This window comes from Choloepus didactylus, chromosome 1 (genome assembly GCF_015220235.1).
Source record: "Choloepus didactylus isolate mChoDid1 chromosome 1, mChoDid1.pri, whole genome shotgun sequence".
NCBI classification, from domain to species: Eukaryota; Metazoa; Chordata; class Mammalia; order Pilosa; family Megalonychidae; genus Choloepus; species Choloepus didactylus.
Window position 1 is genome coordinate 345,185 of NC_051307.1, and position 21,759 is coordinate 366,943.

General features: G+C 42.1%; 1 protein-coding gene across 6 annotated transcripts in view; it reads left to right on the top strand.

Annotated features, from left to right (window-relative positions):
• Positions 1–21,759, top strand: part of DIP2A (disco interacting protein 2 homolog A) — a 123,842-nt gene that overhangs the window by 8,620 nt on the left and 93,463 nt on the right. For 4 of the 6 annotated variants that reach the window (XM_037829979.1, XM_037829965.1, XM_037829986.1 and 1 more), the window contains 3 exons: positions 5,161–5,280; positions 12,651–12,770; positions 14,071–14,304. In XM_037829979.1, coding sequence (XP_037685907.1) covers positions 5,161–5,280; positions 12,651–12,770; positions 14,071–14,304 — 474 coding nt within the window. The remainder of the gene's footprint in view (positions 1–5,160; positions 5,281–12,650; positions 12,771–14,070; positions 14,305–21,759) is intronic. The other 2 variants (XM_037830004.1, XM_037829995.1) reach the window with 1 other exon arrangement.

Here is a 21,759-nt window from a genome sequence, read left to right on the forward strand (position 1 = left end):
TCTGACTTTAGCATTTGGATATTGGTTAATGTATCAGTAAGGGTTGTCCAGAGAAACAGAACCAACAGGGTGTGTGTAAAGAGATTCACTTTAAGAAATTGGCTTGCACAGTTGTGGGGGCTGGCAAATCTGAGATCCATAGGGTAGAGAGGCCGGAGCCCAGTAAGAAGGGTGCTGCAGTGTTGAGTCCAAAATCCATAGGGGAGGCTGGCAAGCTGGAAATTCCTTTGTTATCATCTTGAGGGAGAATTTCTTCTTCTCTCTGGATCCTCAGTTCTTTGCTGTTAAGAACTCCGGCTGATTTGATAAGGCCTACCCACACTTTGGAGGGCCGTCTCCTTAAAGTCAGCTGATTGTAGATTTCAAGAATGTATCTCCACTGCAGCACTGGGGCCAGGGTTTGACCAGACAACTGGATACTAAAACGGAGCTTCTAATTAACAGTGTTAAGCCAAGTTTAAACATTGGTATATGTCTCATATTTTATTTAGAAGGATTGGCAAATGTGTCTAATGTTAAATAATAAATTTCACAGTCATAGATTATGATTTACAACTCTGGCTTGGTACAGATCTCATTATCAAATAGGATTTATTTTATTTTTATGATTATAGAATAGCCTGGGACATTCCCTCATTAGGGTTAGAGCAAATATTGTAAAGATTTCAGTTCTTCTTTTTACCTTAGATTGATCTGTAGATTCAGTGCATTTTTCAGTTCAACAGATTTTTTTTGTGGAGCTTAACAAGCTAATTAAAAAATTTATACCCAAGTGTAAAGGGCCAAGGACTCTTAAAAAAAAAAAAAAAAGACAAGGAGATAGTAGGATTTGCCCCACTGGGATATGAAGACTTATTTTAAAGCCATAGTCATCAAGACAGTGTGGTTTTGGCTCAGGAGTGAGTAACTAGGCTAACAGAGCAGAATAGCAAGCTTAGAAAGACGTTCACCTGTGGAGGTCGGACGCGTGGTTGGTGGCATTTGGTCATGAGTTGGCGCAATTCCTTAGGCAGATGTGAAACACACAACACTGGGTACAAAATCAGTACTAGGTGTATTAAAGGCCTAAATGTGAAAGGCAAAAACAGTCTTGCCTCTAGAAGATCATAAAGGAAAATCCTCACCATCTTGGGTAGGGAAGGATTTGTAAGTCACTAAGTCACCAAAAAGCAGTAACCATAGAAACAGATTGATAAGTTGGACTGTGTTAAAAACTAAGACCAACTTTTTATCAGAAGTTACCATAAAGAGATTGAAAACACAAGCCACAGAGTGGGAGAAAATATTTCTGACACAAAAAGAAATAGTGTCCAGAATATATGAAGCAGTGTGGTCTAGTAGGACTTTATTAATGAAATATTCTGCATCTGCATTGTCCTGTTAACCACCAGCTACGTGTCGCTGTTGAGCACTTTAAATAGGGCTGGAGTGACTGAGGAACTGAATTTTTAATTATATTTTAATTAATTTAAGTTGCCAAAAAGTCCTCCACCATGTTAAGTGAAAGCCCAGTAGAAAAATAGGCAAAGGACTCGAATAAGTGTTTCCTAAGAGGAAGTCCTAATAGCCACCAAGCAGAGGAAAATACTCTTATCTTCAGTTGTAATTGGGGAAATGCAAATTAAAGCCACAAGCCACCCACCAGGTTGTTGGTTGGACTTGGACCAGTGGGCGTGTGGAGAGCTGGTGTCATCACGGGAAGTTTGAGAGGTCCGTGCATGACCAGCAGGTCTCCGTGAGGCTCGTGCATGCCCTCAGGAAGCTCCTGCACTTGGGCTCCACGTCCCGGTTCTCTGCACAGCAGTGTCCAACATGTCTGTTAAATCCCTCAACTGCCAAGCATCAGTGTCTCTCCTCGGATTCGTACGGTAGAAGGTGAAAGAGCTACACACTTCAGCAAGGATGAATCTTATAAGCAAATTGGGGAGTGAAAGAAGCGGATACGAAGGAATGTAGTCAGTATAAATTTTTAAAAACACACAAATTAAGCTATATTGTTTACAGAACCTTAAGTAGTTGGTAAAGAAAAGCAAGGAAGTGTTTTTCACAGAGGTCAGTTTCCTCCTGGAAGAGGAGAGGCAGCCAGTGAGATTAGCACCGCCGGGTCTTCTAAGGTTCTTGCAGTGCTTGTTTCTTAACCTGTAGGGTGGCTACATTGATTTTTGCTGTATAGTAATTCTTTAAACTGTACATGTTTTGTTCTACCATATATTGATAGGGTAATTTTATAATAACTCAACAACAAAAAGATAAAGGAGACTTTTTATATACTGACATTTATTCATTGAAAAAACAAAAACAAAACTTTAAGTAAAATTGTAATTGATGGAAACCATTAAAACATCATAAAGCCCATTTGCCAAAAACCAATGCAACTATCAAACTGAATAATTATATACAGTAGCCATTTCCATTCCAAGCAGGGGTGAGACAGAGATGCTTGCTGTTGCCACCCTTATTTCCCATTATTTTGTGGGTCATAGTTGATGCCATATGATGGGAAAACAAAGCAGAATAGATATTAGAGAAAAAAAGACAATCATCTTTATTTATGTACACAGGTGACTCTATTTTGGGTTTGATAGATATACAAATAGAAGACAGATATGCAAGAATCAATAACTTTCCTCTAGTAAGGTTTCTGTTAATGAAGAAAATCACATTCATAATGACAGTAAACTCTCAGATGCTCATCAGTACATTTAGCAAGAAAGACACAGAGCCCATGTTAGGGTCATAAAGCCTATTTGAAAGAAATAACCAAGACCCTAATAGATGAGGAAAAATACCAGTTTCCTAAATGGAAAAACTTAATATTCAAAAACTGGCAATTTCCAAATTAATGTATAGCATTAATATATAACATAAAGCAGCCCAATCAGAATATTAGTGGCTGAATTTTTTTAACCTGGTATTGGAGATAATGACTCATTTAAAAGAAAAAGTCTGAGAGTAGCCAACAAATTTTTGAAAAGAATAGTGGTAAGAGAGGACTTGGCTTTTGAGATATTAAAACTGATTATATACACTTCAGAGTACCAAGGATAGGATATGGGCATGCCGGGTTAGCCTGCCTGATCAGTGGACTAGAAGGGTCCTGAATGGATCCAGAGTGGATGTGAGGGGAAGGGTTTGTTTAGTAAATGGCTCTCTCCTTCTGGGGGCAGGCAGACCTGGGACCCTCTGCCTCTACCATGTGTAATCATAAACTTCGGAAGGATTAAAGCTCTAAATATGTTTTTGATTGTAAAATAGGACACAATGTAGGAGAATATTTTAAAAACCTTGGGGTGGGGATTGTCTTCATAGGCAAGATAGGAAGAGACCTAGAAGACAGAAAGAAAAAGATAATCCCATATGGTTGACCAGAAGTGAGAACATTTCAGAATGACCGAGCCTGCCCCCTGGCTGGATGCAGTGTCCGAAAGACTTACTCTAGCCCACGACCAGCACCCCCAACAGACGAAGGCTCCCCGCAGGTCTCTCTGGGTGGGGGGGACCTATAGGTGGGTAGTATGAATGGAAATTCAAAGAGAAGAAAATGCAGATGGGCAGAAAACATTAAATTATGCCCAATCACTAGTGGATATGGAAATGCAAATTAAAGTGAACCATTTTTCTCCTATCAGATTGGCAGCATTCTAAGAACCTTTTATAACATCTAGTGCTGACAAGGATGTGGGAAAATAGCACTTTCGTACATGGCTTGTGGGAGTGTGAATGCTGCAACCTTTTGGGAAAGCCATCTCTTGATATTTGTTAAAATTAAAAATATATCTACAGTTTCATCCAATAATTTCATATTGGGTTCTGTATCTTTGTTGAATAAATGAATCTATATCAAAGTACAAAAGCACCCATATTTTAGAATATAAGCGTAAGGATGTCTGTATGTATATACATAACTTTGCAACAAGCCTGCTTTTAATCCATAATGTACACAGCTCTCTATATTCTCCATTATGAATTTTAAAGGAATTTTGCCCCATCATTAACAAAAAACATCAGTAGGATACTGATCAGTGTTGCCATAAATAAACACACATCCATACCCAAATCTTTAAGAGCTGAGCATTGATTTCCTTAGGGGGTGTTGCGACTCTCTAATGCCGTGTGAGTGACTACCCCAAAACTTATCCGCTCTGCTCAGGAACCTGCAGAATGGGCTGGACACAGGACTTGTCCCTGCCCATGGGGCAAGGGCTGGGCCCGGGAAGCCAGGCTGACTCCGTGTGAAGGCTCCTCCCTCGCAGTTCTGCCCATCGGTGTGGACACACGCACAGAGCTGGGCTCCGGGCTCTAGGAGTCCTTTCCGCTCCTCCAGCGTGGGGCTCAGCATGTCAGACTTTGCACATGTTGTTGAAGAGGGGGGCCAGCTGGAAGCCATGTTGTGTCCACAACCAGCCTTGGAAATGGTGCAGCGTCACTGCTGCTGCATGTGCCAGTCACGGCATCACGGAGCCAGGGTTCCAGGCCGGGTACAGACTCCACGTCTTCTCAGCAGGACCTGGGGGGCTGGGAGAGCCAGTGGGACCAGAATCCCTGCTGGCCATTTCTGTAAGAAGTTTAGAAATGAAGGCTAGTAAACAGATTATTTTAGACACAGCACAGCTGAGGGCATTGCTGTTTTAAGTATCTAAGTAACATTTGAGATGTTATGGCTTCACCTCTTTATGCTGTTCTCAGATGTCAGCCAGTTAGCACTCAGAATGACACCCGGGTTTTGTTCGAGGACTCTGCCCACTTGTAAACTGTCACTCTACTCACCATCGTGTCCCAAGGACATCTGTGGTTAGGAGTGACAGAGCTGCGGGTCTGATGATGGCATGGAGCACAGACGGTGAGGGATGGTGACAGAATCACCTGGTACCCACCCCCCAACCCCCGCTGGCTGTGCAGGCCGAGAGAGTCCTAACGATTCCACTGTAATACCACAGGCGGTCATCTAAGCACCCACAAACTGGAGTCCGTGCAACTCAATCATCGTTTCTTTCCTCTGCCTTCCCACTTTTTTCAAAGACAATAATAGTGGATTTGGCGTGCGCGAGTCATTGTTTTTCGTAGAGTAAATGCTGTGTAACAATATATGAGAAGTGTGCTGTTTCATAATTGGAAAAACAAATTGTTTATGCAAGATATTTCCATGGAATTGTGTTTCAGGAATAGACCCATCCCTGCAGACGGAGAGTAGACCCCCCGGGCCCTCACTCACAGCGGCTGCTGCCCCCAACCAGCAAAAGTCACGTCCCACCACCTCGAGGGACGAGCGCTTCCGGTCAGGTAGGGCACCGCCGGAGGGTGGGGGCCTCGTGTAGCTCACCGTCTGCGTTTGCTGTTCTTTCTTTGCTGACATGTCTGCTGGAGAAATTGTTTTCATTTTATACTTTACCACTTAATCAAATCTTCAGGAAAAAATGAACTGTCCCATACCCACAGTCTGTTTTAATGTCACTATGGCTTATGTGCTCTTTTCTCAGGGGCTTACAAAAATCTCTGGAAAAATCTTCCCACACTTATTAGAATAATTTCTTTAAACATTTCTGTCCATTTTTCCATCTAGAACTTTGGGGTGGTATTAGTCATTTTTGTGCATTATGGAGTGTTTTACTACTAGTTATGGTTGTCTTATCTTTTTCTGTTTTTTTAAATTTTCCTTTAATTAGATTTCAGCCCCTCTATTTGACAGTGCTTTTGTGAATATTTAAATTTTGTCTATATTTATTTGAATTATCAGAATGTCAACTGAAAACCTGGATGTTTGTTATAGATTATGTATCAATAACTTTTGAGCACTGTACTTTACCTGTTTAACAATGTTTCACCATTGTGTTTGTGTATTTCCTTTATATTTAAGCTCCTTTGATAAAGCCTTTTTCATAAAGAAAAAACTTTTAACAGGGGTAAAGAAATGGCCATTTTCTTTTAAGAAAATTTTTCCTGGTTAGCACTGTATGAGCCATTTCATTGTAAAGTTTTTAAATGTTTTTAAAACATTTTGTTGGAGAAAAATGTTAACCTACAAAAAAGTAGAGAGAAAGGCCTAATAACTGCCCTGGACCTGTTGCCCAGTTTCTGCAGTTCCCAGACCCAGATTTCATCTCTACTCCCCACCCAAGTCTTCTTCCCATGAGGTTTTTACATACATCTCCAATACTGTTTTTTTTTTCATGTAGATGCCACAGTATTCTTGGTGTTCATGTTTGAAAAGAATGTGTGTATCGCGAAAAGACAAAATAACTCCTTAGTCTCAAATGTCCGGGCAGTGTTTATAGGGCTTTTTAAAAAGTTTATTTGGACCCCGGATCCAAACCAGAGCTGCACATTGCACTTGGTGGCAGGTCTTCTTAGAGTCTATCCTCCCTCCCTCCATCCCTCCGGTGTGTTTCTGGAAAACTGGGCTGTGTGTCCAGTTTCCCACAGTGTAACATGCCTCTTAAGACTTAGTGTATCAGGTAGGATTTGGGTCTGTAGGCTTGATGGGGCTCAGGTTTGGGTTTTTTATTTTCTTAATTTTTTCAAAGCCTGCTTCATAGCTGGTGGTGTGTGCATCCATCAGGAGGCACATCCTGTCTGATTATTCACATTCTGGTAAAGTTGGCAGCCTGTCAGTTCCTAGATCTATTAATTTGTTTGGGTGGCAAAATGATGAAACTGTCTTTCTTCATTCGGAGGCTGGGGTACTTCTGTTAAAAGAAGCTTCTTATTTACTATTTGATACAGAAAAGCCAGGATTATGTAGTAAATAGTCAGTTCTTTCTATTTATTTACAACTTTTCGAAATAATGGATTGGGTCAATAACATCCTCCAGAGGCAGCCAGTTAACTTTGTTTCTTCTTTTCCTTTCCTTTCCTTTTTTTTTCCTCAGTGTTGCCTTCGATGTTTCAATCCACTGTAGCATTTATCTTTATTGATGGTCAAATTGCTGCATCCCTGGCCATTGGGAACCTCTTCCGATTGGCTCCTGTGTCCTTGAAGTTGTTTGATGTTCCCTTGTTGACAGTTACAAGATACTCCAGGCTCATCTTTGCATTTTCTGCCCCAGCCCTAGAATCAGCCATTTCTCTGGGTCCTTTAAGGGGGGCTGGTACTTGAAGACCACTGTCTGGGCACTAGGGATGCTCACTGCACTTAGCCGGGTCGCTGTTTCTGGTGTTGCCAGTGGGCAGAGGTAAGATGACTTCTTAAAGTTAAAACACTCATGCGTTCATACTGATGTTACCTGTTCAGATTCAAGACTTGGGGTTTGAGCTCCCCTTTTTATCTCCGTTTGTCCTCCTTTCTTCCTCATGAGCACCTGGCTCTCAGAGTTGCCAGGATCCCAGAGAGGATAGAATCGTGCCACTATGCATTTGCTGTGCCCCACACAGCTGGCGGAGCAGCTGGCGAGACGGGGCCCTCCATAACATACACAGTGTGGCTGCAGGAAAGGGCTGGCAACTTTTTATGCAGTTCTGGTTTGCTAAAGCTGCTAAAATGCAATATGCCAGAAATGGATTGGCTTTTACAATGGGGATTTATTAGCTTACACGTTTACAATTCTGAAGCCATGAAAAAATGTCCAGATTAAGGCATCAACAGGTGGATGCCTTCTCTGAGGAAAGGCTGCTGGCATCCGGGGTCCTCTGCCACACGGGAAGGTACATGGTGACGTCTGCGGGCCCTTCGCTCCCAGACCAGTTTTGTTGCTTCATCTTCTGGCTTCAGTGGCTTCTTCTCAGCTTCTCTGGGGCTTCTTCTGTAAGCTCTTAATCTCATCTCTTAGCTTCTGTGTGTTTTATCCTCTTATGAAGGACTCCAGTAAGTGGATTAAGACCTATCTTGAATGGGCTGGGTCACATCTCAACTGAAATAACCTCACCAGAAGGTCCCGCCCACCTTAAGTCTACACCCACAGGATTGGATTAAGAGGATGGTCCTTTCTGGGGCACATACAGCCTCCAAACTACACAGTTATGTATCTCTAGAAAAGCAGGTTACACAGTTGAACCAAAGTGGTTTAAAGTCAGCTGAAGTCATTTATGCTGCCAACTGGGTACGCATTGAGAGTCGTTTATTTTATTTTGTTTTCAATTCTTGGAGTTTCTTTTTATTTAGTTTTGTAAGTGTGAAAATATTTACTGGGTTGGTTACAAAGCCAAATATATCAAAAAAAAAAAAGGGAGGGGGAATATTCCAGGAAACCTCTTGGTTTCTCCCGTTCCCTCCAGCCCATCCCCATTGGTGCCTTTACAGGTAGCTGTCTGAAGTGTTTAGGGTACAGTCGTCCTTTCTCCACCTGGCCCTGGTCACTTACAGTGTGTCCTGGAGACGCCTCCGTGGGCCCCGTGCCATCCAGATCCTCTGTTATGTTGCCGATTTTATTTGTTTTCTTTGTAAAGCATATTTTTGGTATTTGGGAAGTTTCGGTTTTTGTTCTAAGGGTCACCTCTGCTGGCACCAAGGGCACGTGTGGGTGGCCGTGTCCTGTGCTGTCTCCATGGCCTCGTCCTCCTCCAGAGCACCCGGCCTGAGGCATCCTAGCTTGCTCTTCACCACGTCCCCGTCTCCCTCTTCTGATCATTCTTCTGTACCTGCATCTTCGGAAGTTACAGAAGTGTATTTCCCTGCACTTTTAAGGCGGAGCGTTGGTCCAGGAGAGCTTTTCTGGCTCCGTTGTTTTCCCAAAATAAAACTAATGAGAAGCTGTACTTCCTGAGAGCCCCCCCCCCCGCCCCGTCTCTGCCCTCACCTGGGTGTCACCTTGTCCTGTCCCCACGGCCCTACCAGCCTCAGGGCGGCCTTCCCTTCGCAGGCGCTGACCTCCAGGCCTGGCCGAGGGGGCTCGGCCTCCCCCAGTGCTCGGCCCAGGCTTCCCTCTGACCCCCGTGGCTTTTCTAGGGTAACTGACCAGAGAGAGCTAGCTCTTACTTAGCTTCAGCTTCTTGAATCTTACAGGTCTCTTCCAGTTGGTCAGTTTCCTCTCAAGTCATTTCTTAGTGTGTTCTATTTTTCATGGAATTTTTCAGTTTTATCTAACTCATTTATGGTAGAATCTTTGATTTTAAAACTCCTACAATGGGTACGTCTCCCTTTTTAGGCCCAACAGCGTTTATGGTGCTTTGTTTTTCTTGTTAATTTTACCAGAGTTTATCGATTTTATTAGTGATTCCAAGGAGCTAACTTGTCTCTAATCCTCTGTGGTAATTTTGCTTTCTAGTTCACTGATTCCTGCCCTTTTCTGTACCATTTCTTCCTCTAGTTTCTCAGGGTTTCTTCGTGGTCCTTTCCTAACTTCTTAATTTACCACCTTTCTGATTTTGCCTCTGCTTGCCCCAGGCAGCCCCTCAGAAGTTTTGATATGTACTGTTTTTTGTTACTGTTTATTCCTAAACAATAACTAGAATTATTTTCTAATTCCCTTATTTTCAAAGTCATGCTTATTTTTTTAGGATGTCTTTTTGGTCCTAACTTCATTGTGATTGGATGGCATGGTCTGTATTACACCACTAATGTAGCATTTGTTGCACTTTGTTCCCTAGTGCATGACAGTAAGGTGTACCCCCATCAGGGAGATGTAGGGTCCTCAGCCATCAGAGAAAGCGTCTTCAAATCTGTGTTGACTGTGTTCTTGTCTACTCAATCTGCGATTTCCTCAGACAGATGTGCTTAAAATCTCCCCATGTGCAGATTTGTCAGATTCTCCTTGTGGCTCTTTGTGTATTTTCAGACCATGTTACTAGGCACGTGCGGATTCGGAATCGTCGTGTCTGTCTGTGTCTGCCGACTAGATCCCTTTAGCTGTATAGGGTGAGCTTCTTCCTCTCTAATCAGCACTTTTCCTTCAAGTGTGTTTTATCTGAAATTCAGACCTGCACAGCTTTGTTAGGTCTGCCTGGAATCCATGTTCGCATCCTCTCACTTTTAGCATTTCAGTGTATTTACCTTCATGTTTCTGTTCTAAACTGCACGTGGCTGGATTTCTGAAACACTCCTTGAGTCTGGGGAGTGGGGTGCGCAGCCAGCACCTCTCACCCTTCTCCACCCCCTTGCGTCATCTCTCTTGCTCTCACTTGTTGTCATTGTGCTTTTTTTGCTGTCCAATGGGTTGATTCTTCGTGCCATTTTTCTCTCCTTTTACTGGTTTGGAAATACTATTCTCTTCTTCTTGTGGGTACTTTAACAACTTTCACATGCATATGTATCTTAAAAAAAGTCTAAGGTTACCCAAATCTGTACCTCCCCTGGAACTATTCAGACTCTTTGTGATCTTATAACCCTATGACTCATAAGCTCTTATATTTTGGCTGTATTTTGCCCCTTTTTTTTTTTTAGCCCTCACAAACGAGTTGTCACTGTTGCTGGTGTGCTGTTTGTTTACATTTGCCTGTGCATTGAGTCTGGCCCATCCTTCCTTCTCACAACGCAGGCTCAAGTTCTTTCTTCTGGAAATACATCCTCTGGAAATTCCTTTTGTCTGTTGGTGGTAAATTCTCTCCGCTATTTGTCTGAAAATGCTTTTATTTCTTCCTCATTTTGTAAGGACTTTCTGATTGTTCAACTTTAGTTCGGAAGTTATTTTCTCATGGCATTTTAAATAAATTACTCTCCTTCCATTTGGTTTCCGTTGTTGATATTGAAAAGCCAGTGGTTAGTCTAATTGCCAAAGACATCTGCCCTTTTTCTTATTTGCTTTTGTGATCTTCTCATTGTCTTATTCTGTAGCTTTACAAAATATATAGGTGTGGGTCTCTTCTTTATCTGCTCAGGATTTCTTCTGTTTCCTCGCAGCTTTCATCAGTTTCAGCGTTGTCTCCGCTCGTCTCAGCTTGACTGTTGCTTCTCTCAGACCGTTGTTTTATCTCCTCAGTCGGATGGGTATTGACCCTGTCCGCGTCCTCACGCCCTCCACCCTCCCTTGTGTGTCTTTATGTATTTGTGTGCATCTTGGAGAAGTTCTCCAGATTCCTTTCCCAGTCTTTGATGCTTTACATATTTGTCTGCATCCTGGAGACTCACCCCACATAACCCTCCTATTTCGTGATGCTTTGGATCTTACCTCCTGCGAATTTTGTCCATGTATTTTCTGATTTCAAATATCATATTTTATTTGCTTTTTTCCTGAAATTTTCTCATCCCCCCTTTCAGTTACTTGTCCATCTGTTTAAATGTTAATTTTTAAGTTTACTCTTTTATTAGCACATTAGACCTACTTATTTCATATTCTGTGTTCAATAATTCCAATACTGCTAGTCTTTGTAAGTCTGTATCTGTTCAAAATGTGGTTCTTGCATGTTTTTTGTTTGTGTTGTATTTTTTGTCTTTTTCCTCTTCTGTGAACTCATATATGTATAGGAACTTTAGTTGTTGGAATTTTTTGAGGCTGTTGTCACTAAGAGAGGATTTGCATTTGCTTTTCCCAGGAACCTGGGGCCCTCACTGACCCTGGGCCACTGTGAATAGAGGATTCAGCTCTTCACATTTAATGCAACAACTGGTATATTTTATTTTAGTCCACCTAAACTTTTCTTTGTTGTTTACTCATAATCCTTTTCCTGTGTGATTTTCCCCTTTTTTAATTTGAAAGTGATGTATGTATTTTCAGTCTACTCACAAGCACCTTCTTTTTCCATGGCTCATAATAAAACACATATAAGTCTTCTCTCATTTGGAAATAAGATCCCCTGTAGCCCCTGCCCCCCCAGCCCCAACCAGATGGGGCCTTAGGATGCACCTGCCCTGTAGTCCCTGCTATGCCCACGTCAGCGAAGAAAGGCTTCTCCTCTCCTGGCCCCGCTTGACAGGCTCACGAGGGAGTGCTTTTAGCTTCAGGCTGTTTTTATGGGTTCCCTCACACACACGTTGTTTTGTTAACTTGGCATGTTTCCCACTTTTTCCCATCATCTGTTTAGATCTTGACTCCATGTGATGGTAGTACCCTCCTCTTCCTCTCTCATTGGCTCCTCTGTCAGGTCTTGGGGCTTTGGGGTGGAGCCCTTTCTTGAGGGCTGTCCTCCGAGGAGGACACAGGGCATAAGCCCCATGATCCATGCATAATTGTACTTGGCAGGTGAATGACATCTTCTCTGAGTTCAGGGTTTCCTTTTCTCATTTGTTTGTAGATATTTTACCATCTTTGTTTCAGGATATCTTGAAAAAGACCTGTTGATTTTCATGGGGACAGGAGGCAGAAGGGCATGTTTTTTCTCACTGTGCCTTCTTCAGCTGCTCGGGGTGGGCCTCCCAAGTCTGTGGTTGGCATAATGGGCAGCCGAGGGTGCAGCAGAGGGAGGATGGCCTAGTGGGCAGCCGAGGGTGCAGCCGAGCGAGGATGGCCTAGTGGGCAGCCATGGGTGCAGCCAAGGGTAAAGCTGGGGGAGGACAGCATAGTGGACAATTGTGGAGATGAAGCTGAGGGAGGACAGCGTAGTGGGCAGCTGTGGGTGAAGCAGAGGGTGGACAGCCTAGTGGGCAGCTGTGGGTGCAGCCTTGGGAGCACGGGGTGAGGAGGGAGCCTCCGGGAGGTACCCCAGGAAGGACATGGTGGAGCGGCAGCCTGAACTTGTGTCCTTTTATACTTTCAGATGAGAACTGGCAAACATGTGGCACTTGATTTGGCTACTTCATAATCAGTCTTTTAAAAAGTATTTTTATTGCTGTTATTTCTATGTAGATGTCCACACTGAAGCCGTGCAAGCTGCTTTGGCCAAATACAAAGAGAGGAAAATGCCCATGCCTTCGAAAAGACGCTCTGCTCTCGTGCACTGCTCCGTGGAAACATGCACACCTCCAGGTACTGGGTGGAGGCCTAGTGGCGGCTTCCCTGTGTTCCCGTGCAGCGGGAGGGTTCTTCTGTTACGCAGATTTGGAAGGACCGGAGATACAAAATGTCTGTATGTGTACCTGTTGTTTACCTGGAAATTCTGTAGAGTATACGGTATAGGTCTTATCCACATGGGTACTTGCTTTCTATTAGATTTTTTGTGTAGATTTTAATTATTTTACTAAGATGTTATTTGTCTTTTATAGTATAGAGAAAAACTTAAAATAGGCGTACTGTAGATTGCCAAAGTTTCCTGAATTGAGAATTTTCAAATTATTCTTGCTTCATTAACTTTATTTAATAGATTATTACCCAGAGATAGATGAGAGAGAATAAGAGTATTTGGAGGGTTTTTTTTTTGGTTTATCTTTGTTTTATTTTTAGCAATATTGTGTGTTAAGCTATCTTTTAAATTCCAAGGTACTGGTGGTTTTAATGACTTTGAATACATGCTCCACCATTGTGGACCATTATGTTATTTAAGTAACAGAAGTGAAACTGGGTGTTCACTTTTGGTTTGATGGACTTGGAATTATTAGACAATAAGAACCAAATGCACCAGATTCACATAATTTAGTGGTTTTGGTAGCACTACCTTGCTAAAAAAACAGTTTTTATTATTGAAAAAAATCTTAGAAATGGCTGTCAAGTTATTGTTTCTATGGTTGCTCTCTAATCAAAAAAATTATAAAACCTGTAAGAAAATGCAAATCTTGTTCATTTGATGGAACCTCAGGGAAGGAATTCTTTTGTAAAGCTTAGGTGCCTTCCCCTAAGAGGATGCACATGGACAGGCAACAGCTGTGAGGCAGGTCTGGGCTGCAGCCCCAGAGGAGGGGAGTGGGTAGGACCCCGTGTTGGGCAGGGGATGGGCTTGTCCTGAGTGGACACTGGGTCGGGTTATGAGCTGTGTGATTGTGGCTGCGCTACCAGAGCACGGGGTCTCTCAGAAGCGACACAGGGAGTACCTGCCACATCTGACCCCGGCAAGCTGTGTGCTGAAGCCACTTGGAGGGTGACTGTGGTCAGCTCGGGGGAAATTTGGGGGGACTCATGAAACCGTTTTCCCCAGGGTAGAGCTCTTGGAACCGTATAGTCGCTCAAACGCAGGTGCCCCTTTCTAAATTGAGGTGCCCTGGCCCACTGCGTGCCCCGTTTGGGAGTGAGCCTGCTAAGGGCAGCGGGAGCCCTGGGGCAAATGCGGGTCTCGCCACCCTCCTCCTGGACCCGTGCCTGCGTCACATTCCTGTCACCGTTATTTTAACCACAGACACGTCCTCCGCCTCAGAAGATGAGGGCTCTTTGCGGCGACCAGGGCAGCTCACCTCCACTCCGCTCCAGGGCTGTCCCAGCGTCGAGCCGTGGCTCGACCGGGCCTTTCAGGGCTCGTCCACCTCATCCTCCGCATCCTCCACCTCATCTCACCCAGGAGGGAGGCCTGCCGTGCCCAGCACCGCCGCCGCACCTGCCGTGCCCCCAGGCCTCGCGGCCCACACCCACGTAGGTCAGTAAGAGCGGGAGCGCGGGCACCCGAGCTGTCTGCGTTCTCCTTGGTGACCACGGTCCCTGCGCCTGACGGCACACCGTGGCTCCCGGCGTGAAGCACGAGCAGATTTACGTGTTTAGTGATTGTATTAGAAAGAAATGGGGGAAATGTTTGGCCCGTTCGTCATTCAGAATGAATCTTTAGTCACCTTTTTTTCATAGACTTTTTTTAGAACAGTGTTAGGTTTACAGAAAAATTGAGCAGAAAGTACCGAGTTTCCATACCTACCTTCCTCCCCAGTTTCCATCGTTGTTATTGTTTGTGACAAGTGTTGAACCCATATCAATACGTTGGATTAACTGAAGTCCAGCGTTTGCGTTAGGGTCACTCGGTGTGTTGCACACTTCTGTGGTTTCTGACAGGTGCATCACGTCACACACACCCCATCGTAGTATCAAACTAGTTTCTCTCCTAAAATGCCCCAGGCTCCACCGTTTCACCCCGCCCCACCCAGCCCTGGCAACCACTGCTCTTTTTACTGTTTATAGTTTCGCTTTTTCCAAAATGTCTTATAGTTGGAATCATGGTATGTAGCCTTTTCAGACTGGCCTCTTCCTCTGAACAATGTGCGTTTAAGTTTCCTCCATGCCTTCGTGGCTGGATAGCTCATTTCTTTATATCACAGTTTGTTTTCCATTCACTGTTAATGGACATCTTGGTTGCTTCTGTTTTTTGGCAATTATGAGTAAGGCTGCTATGAACATTTGTGAGTGGGTTTTCGTGTGGACATACATTTTCGGCCCTTTTGAGTGAGTGTCGAGGAGTGTGATTTTCGGGCAGTATGTTAGAAACTGCAGACTCTTCTGGACTGGCTGCACCGTCGTGTGCTCCCCGGCAGTGAGCAGGCGTTGCTGGCGGGCTCCGTCCTCCTCGGCACGCAGTGGCGGCAGCCATGCTAGTAGGTGTACTGTGGTAAAGTGCAGATAACTAGAAGTCATTTTAACCATTTTTAAGTGGATATCTTGGTAACATGAAGTACATTGACGATATTGTATACCTTTAGCACCATCTATTTCCCAAATATTTTCATCATTACAAACCAAAACTCAACTCGTTTATCAATAACTGCTTGTTTCCTCCTTCGTATACCCCCTAACCACTGCTCTTTTTTTTGTCTCAATGAATTTGCTTATCCTAAATATTTCATATAACACAAATCAAATAATATTTGTGACTGGCTTATTTCACTCAACATGTCTTCATGGTTCATCCACATGGTTACGTAGATGAACACTTCATTTCTTTTTATGGCTGAATAATATTCCATTGCATGGATAGACCACATTTTGATTATCTGTTCATCTTTTGATGGGTACATGGGTTGCTTCCACGTTTTGGCAATTGTAAATAATGCTGCAGCGAACATTGGTCTACAAGTATCTGAGTCCCTGCTTTCAATTCTTTTGGGTATATACCTAGGAGTGGAGTTGCTAGTCATATGGTAATTCTATGTTTAACTTTCTGAGGAACCACCAAACTGTTTTCCACAGTGGCTGCACCATTTTACATTCCTTGCCAACACTTGATAGTCTCAGTTTTTATAATAATAGCCATCGTAGTGGGTATGAAACAGTATTTCATTGATGTTTTAATTTGCATTTCGTTAATGGCTAATGATGTTGAATATCTTTTCTTTTGTACTTATTGGCCGTTTGAATATGTTCTTAGGAGAAATGTCTTTTCTAATCCTTGGCCCATTTTTTAATTGGGTTGTTTGTTTTTTTGTTGTTGAGTTGTAGGAGTTCTTTAGTTATTCTGCGTATTAAACCCTTATCAGAATATAACGTCCAAATATTTTCTCCCATTCTGTAGGTTGTCTTTTCGCTTCTTGATCATGTTCTTTGATGCACAAAAGTTTTTAATTTTGTTGAAGTCCATTTTATCTGTTTATTTCTTTCGTTGCTTGTGCTTTGGGTTTAAAAACTAAAAATCCATTGTCTACTCCATGGTCCTAAAGATATTCCTGTATGTTTTCTTGTAAGAGTTTTATAGTCCTGGTTCTTACATTTAGACTGTTAGAAGATTTTGAATCAGCTTTTGTATATGGTGTGAAATAGGGGTCCATATTCATTCTTTTGCATGTGGATTTCCAGTTGTCCCAGCACCATTTGTTGAAGAGGGCATTTTTCTCCATTGAATAGACTTGCTACGCTTGTCACAAATCAACTGGCCTTAAATGTGTGGATTTATTTCAGGGCTCTCAGTTCTGTTCCATTCGTCTATATGTCTGTCCTTAGCCAGTACAACAGTGTTTTAATTACTGTTGCTTTGGTAGTCAGTTTTGATCATGAGGTGTGAATCCTCCAACTATGTTCTTTTTTAAGATGGTTTTGGCTATTTGGGGTTCCTTGCAATTCCATGTGGTTTTGAGGATCAGCTTTCCCATTTCTGCAAAAAAAGGCTGCTGGAATTTTGACAGGGATTGTACTGAATTTGTAGATAGCTTTAGGCAGTAATGACAATCTTAACAACGTTGTCTTGCAATCCGTGAACTCAGGATATCTTTCCATTTATTTAGGTCTTATTTAATTTCTTACAGCAATGTTTTGTGTTTTTCAGTGTACAAGTCTTTCACCTCCTTGAGTGTATTTATTTCTAGTATTTTATTCTTTTAGATGCTGTTGTGAATGGATTGTTTTCTTGATCTCTTTTTTACATTGTTCCTTACAAGTATTTGGAAACCCAACTGACTTCCTCATGTTTATCCTTAATCTTACAACTTTGCTTACTTCATTTATTAGTTGTAGTAGCTTTCTTGTGGATTCTTTGGGACTTTCTATATGAGATCATGTCATCTGTGGACAGGAATAATTTGACTTCTTCCTTTCTAGCTTGGATACCTTTTATTTCTTTCTCTTGCTTGATTTCTCTGGCTAGAACTTCAGTACAGTGTTGAATGACATGGTGACAGCAGGCGTCCAAGACAGACCTGCTTGTCTTGTTCCTGATCTTAGGGGGAAAGCTTCCAGTCTCACCATCAAGTATGGTGTTGCTGCACGTTTTTCATAAATGCCCTCTGTCAGGTTGAGAAAGTTGCCTTCTATTTCTAGTTTCCCGCATATTTTTATCATGAAAGGATGTTGGATTTTGTCATATGCCTTTTCAGCATCAGTTGAGGTGATTGTATGGTTTTTCCCTTCATTCTGTAAATATGGTGTATTATAGTGATTGATTTTCTTATGTTGAACTTTCTTGCATCCTTTTAATGTACTTTTACATTTGCTTTGCCAGTGTTTTGCTGAGGATTTGTGCATTTATACTCATAAGGCATATTGGTCTGTAATTTTCCTTCCTTGTGCTGTCTTAATCTGGCTTTGGTTTCAGGATAATGCTGGCCAAATAGAATGAGTTAGAAAGTGTTCCCTTCTCTTCTGTTTTTTGGAAGAGTTTGAGAGGGACTGGTGTAATTTCTTCAGCAGTGAAGCCATCCCGTCCCGGACTTCTCCTTCTTGACAGGTTTGATTACTGACTCTGTCTCTTTACTTGTTTGGGTGTGTTGAGATTTTCTATTTTTTTCTTGCATCATATTAGCTAATTGGTATGTTTCTAGGGTTTTGTCTACTTTGTCTGAATTTTCTAATTTCTTGGCATATAATTGTTCATAGTACTCTCTTAGAATCTGTTTGTTTCATTAAGGTGGTAGTAATGTCCCTACTTCCATTCCTGATTTTAGTTATTCATTTCCTCTGTGTTTTTCTTTTAGTCTGGCTAAAGCTTTGTCAGTTTTATTGATCTTTTCAAAAAAACAAGTTTTGGTTTTATTGATCCTCTCTGTTATTTTTCTATTCTCTATTTCATTGATCTCTGCTCTAATCCTTAATATCTCCTTCATTCTACTAATTTTGGTCAATTTGCTGTTCTTTTACTCATATCTTTAGGAGTGAAGTTAGGTTATTGATTTTTGATCTGTCTTCTTTTTTGATGTAGACATTTGCAGCTATAAATTTCCCTATGAACACTGCCCTCACTCCCTCCTATAAATTTTTGACTGATGTGCTTCCATTTTCAATCATCTCTAAGTATTTTCTAATTTCTCTTATAATTTCTTCTTTGACCCATTGGTTGTTCAATAGTTTGTTGTGTAATTTCCACCTGTTTATAGCTTTTCCAGTTCCTTCTGTTACTGATTTCTAGCTGTATGCCTTTGTGGTTCGAGAACATACTTTTTATGATATCAGTGGTTCTGAATATATTAAGATTTGATTTGTGGTCTAATGGTCTGTCATGGAGCAATTCCAGGTGCACTCATGAAGAACGTGAATTCTGCTGTTGGGTGGAATGTTCTATATGTGTCCATTCATTCTAATTGGTTAATAGTGTCGTTCAAGTCCTCTAAATACTTACTGATCTTCTGTTTAGATGTTCTATCAATTATCCAAAGTACTGTATTGAAGTCTCCAGCTGTTATTTTAGTACTATACGTTTCTCTCTTCAGTTCTGTCAATTTTTGCTTCATATATTTTGGGGTATCTGTGGTAAGGTGCATATATGTTTATAATTGTTGTATCTTCTTGCTGGATTGAACCTTTTATCGATATATAATACCCTTCTTTGTGTCTTGTAGTCTTTTTTTACTTAAAGTCTCTTTTGTCTAACAATTCTGTAACCACTCCAGCTTTCCTTTGATTACTGTTTGAATGGGATATCTTTTTTCACCCTCTTACTTTCAATCTGTGTCTTTGTGCCTAAGGTGAGTCTCTTATAGACAGCATATAGAGGGATCATGATTTCTCCATCCATTCTGCCAGTCTCTTCCTTTTAATAAGGGAGGTTAATCTGTTGACATTTAAGGTAATAATTGAGAGGGGTTTACTTCTGCTGCCTAGCTATTTGTTTTCTCTGTGTCTTTGTATGTTTTCTGTTCCTGAATTACTCCATACTTTTTTTTTTATTTAGTTGCTCATTTTGATTCCCTTCTTCTTTCCTCTTGTCTGTTATTTTTAGTTGTCACCCTTGTAATTACCGTTAACATCTTCAACAAATAGCAACCTAGTGCAACTAGTACCAGCCTAATTTCAGTAGAATAAAGAGTCTACTCCTATATATCTCCATCCATCCCCCTTTATGTTGTTGTTGTCTTCTTGCATTACATCTTTATATACTGGATACCCATTAACGTAGATTTTAATTACTGTTTTACACATTTTTCTGTTAAATCATGCAGGGGAGCAAAGCAGTTACAAGCCAAAATACAGTAATACAGGATTTTATATTTACCTGTGTAGTTACCTTTACCAATATTCTTTATTTCTTTTTATGACTTTGAGTTACTATCTAGTGTCCTTTTGTTTCACCCTGGAGGACTCCCTTTAGTATTTTTTATAGGGCAGGTCTTCTGTTAATGAACTCTTTCAGCTTTTGTTTATTTGTAAATGTGTTAATTTCTCTTCATTTTTGAAAGGTAATTTTGCCAGATATATAATTCTTAGTTGACAGTATTTTTCTCTAAGGGCCTTAAATATGGCACCTTCCTGTCTTCCAGCCTCTCTGGTTTCTGATGAGAAATCCACTGTTAATCCTATTGGGGATCCTCGTATATGACAAGGGCTTCTCTCTTGCCGCTTTCCCTCTTTGTCTTTGGACCTTGGGCAGCTGTGCTATAATGTGTCTTGGTGTAGGTCTCTTAGGGTGTGTCCTGTTTGTAGTTCGTTGAGCTTGCTGGTTTTGTGTATTCATGTCTTTTGTCAGATTTGGGAAGTTTTGAGCCATTATTTCTTCAGGCACCTTTTCTGCACCTTTTTCTGTCTCATACCCTCTGGGACTCCAATGATGCATATGTTGGTATACTTGATGGTGTCCCACAGGTTCTTCAGGCTTTGTTCATTTTTCTTCATTTTTACTTGTTTCTGTTCCTCACACTGTAATTTCAGTTGTCTTGTTTTTGTGTTCACTGGTCCTGCATGTTCAGAATTGCTTGTGAATCTGTCTATTGGATTTTTTGTTTCAATTACTGTACTTTTTATCTCCAGTATTTGGTTCCTTTTTATAATTTCTTTCTTTTTACTTTGTGCAGTGTTTTCCTAATTCCCTTTAGTTCTTTGCTTATGGATTTCTTTAGTTCTTGGAGTATATTTAAGACAACTGATTTGTATCTTTGTCTTTGTCTGATAGTTACAGTGTATAAGCTTCTTTGGGAATGGTTTCTGATAAGTTCTGTTTTTTCTATGAATAGGTCATACTTACTTGTTTCTTTATGAGTTTTGTGATTTCTTTGGTGAGAACTGGACAATCTGAGGATCTTGTTATAACTCTGCAAATCTAATTCTCTCCCTCCTTTTGGATTGCTTGTTACTTTGTTTTCTTGTTGAGCTTGACTGGTCAGTGGGGAAGACTCTCCGATCTTGTGGAGGACCCGGTCCCTGTCCCCCACCCAGGCACCAGCTGCACCAGGAGCCCAGGCTGCAGCCCCCACTGCGCCTGCCACGAGGCTGGGGGACGGAGGGTGGCAGCTGCTGTCACAGAGGGTGAAATTCACTGTTACTTACCACAGTTTCCCAGCCTCTTCCTCCAGCTCTTCCCGGGGCGCTGCAAGTGTTCCTGTAGACTCCACAGTTCCAAAATAGCTGATTCCTGCGGTTCCTGCCCGTTCAGTGACTGGCTCAGTGGAGGGGCTGACTCCTGGAGCCTCCTACTCTGCCATCTTCCCCCTCCCCCCCTTGAATAACCTTTGGGACAATATGGGTTAGTTGGCTAAATTTTTTTCCCATCAAGATCCATCCTCTCTTTCTCTCCTGGAAAATGTTCTTTTGTTACCAAAAGTAGTTCCTGAGGGTTCTGTGATTTGGCAGTCATGTGGGCCTGCCCTCCGTGGACCCCAGAATTACATGATGTTTCTTGATGCTTCAGTCCCTCCCACCTGCACTGATGGGCAAGACACACAGGTGGCAGGTACTCAGAGCTGCTCGGTGGAGGGGGCACCTGGGTGGCAGCAGTGTTGCCTCCCGCCTAGCTGCTGCTGCGGGGTCTCCTGCCCTGAATGTGTAGCGCAGACCTCAGTTGTCCCTGTGCTGGCCGGGAGGGAATCTTAAATAGAATAGATGAGGGCGGAACAGGGGTTCCACTGGGTTGTGGCACCAGTGTGTGGCCACTGTTCCTTAGCAAATAGGATTGAGACCCTTAAGTATGAATGGTGATGGCCTGTCGGGGTCTGAATCTTGGTCATAGCCCCTCCCCACTTCCTCCTTTCCCACCCACTCACTGCAAGGTTGAAACTCTGTTATAGAAATTGAGAGTATGCTGAAACTTTAAATCCAACCACAGGAATAGCCCCTTTTCCAGATGTCAATCAGAGCTGTTATGTATAGATGAATAGATCTTTTTCAGATAATCCCATCCTTTGAATTACACTAATCCTAGAAAGAAAAATTGCAAAACTATTCATCATTTGAATTCATATTTATAATCAAAAACTGT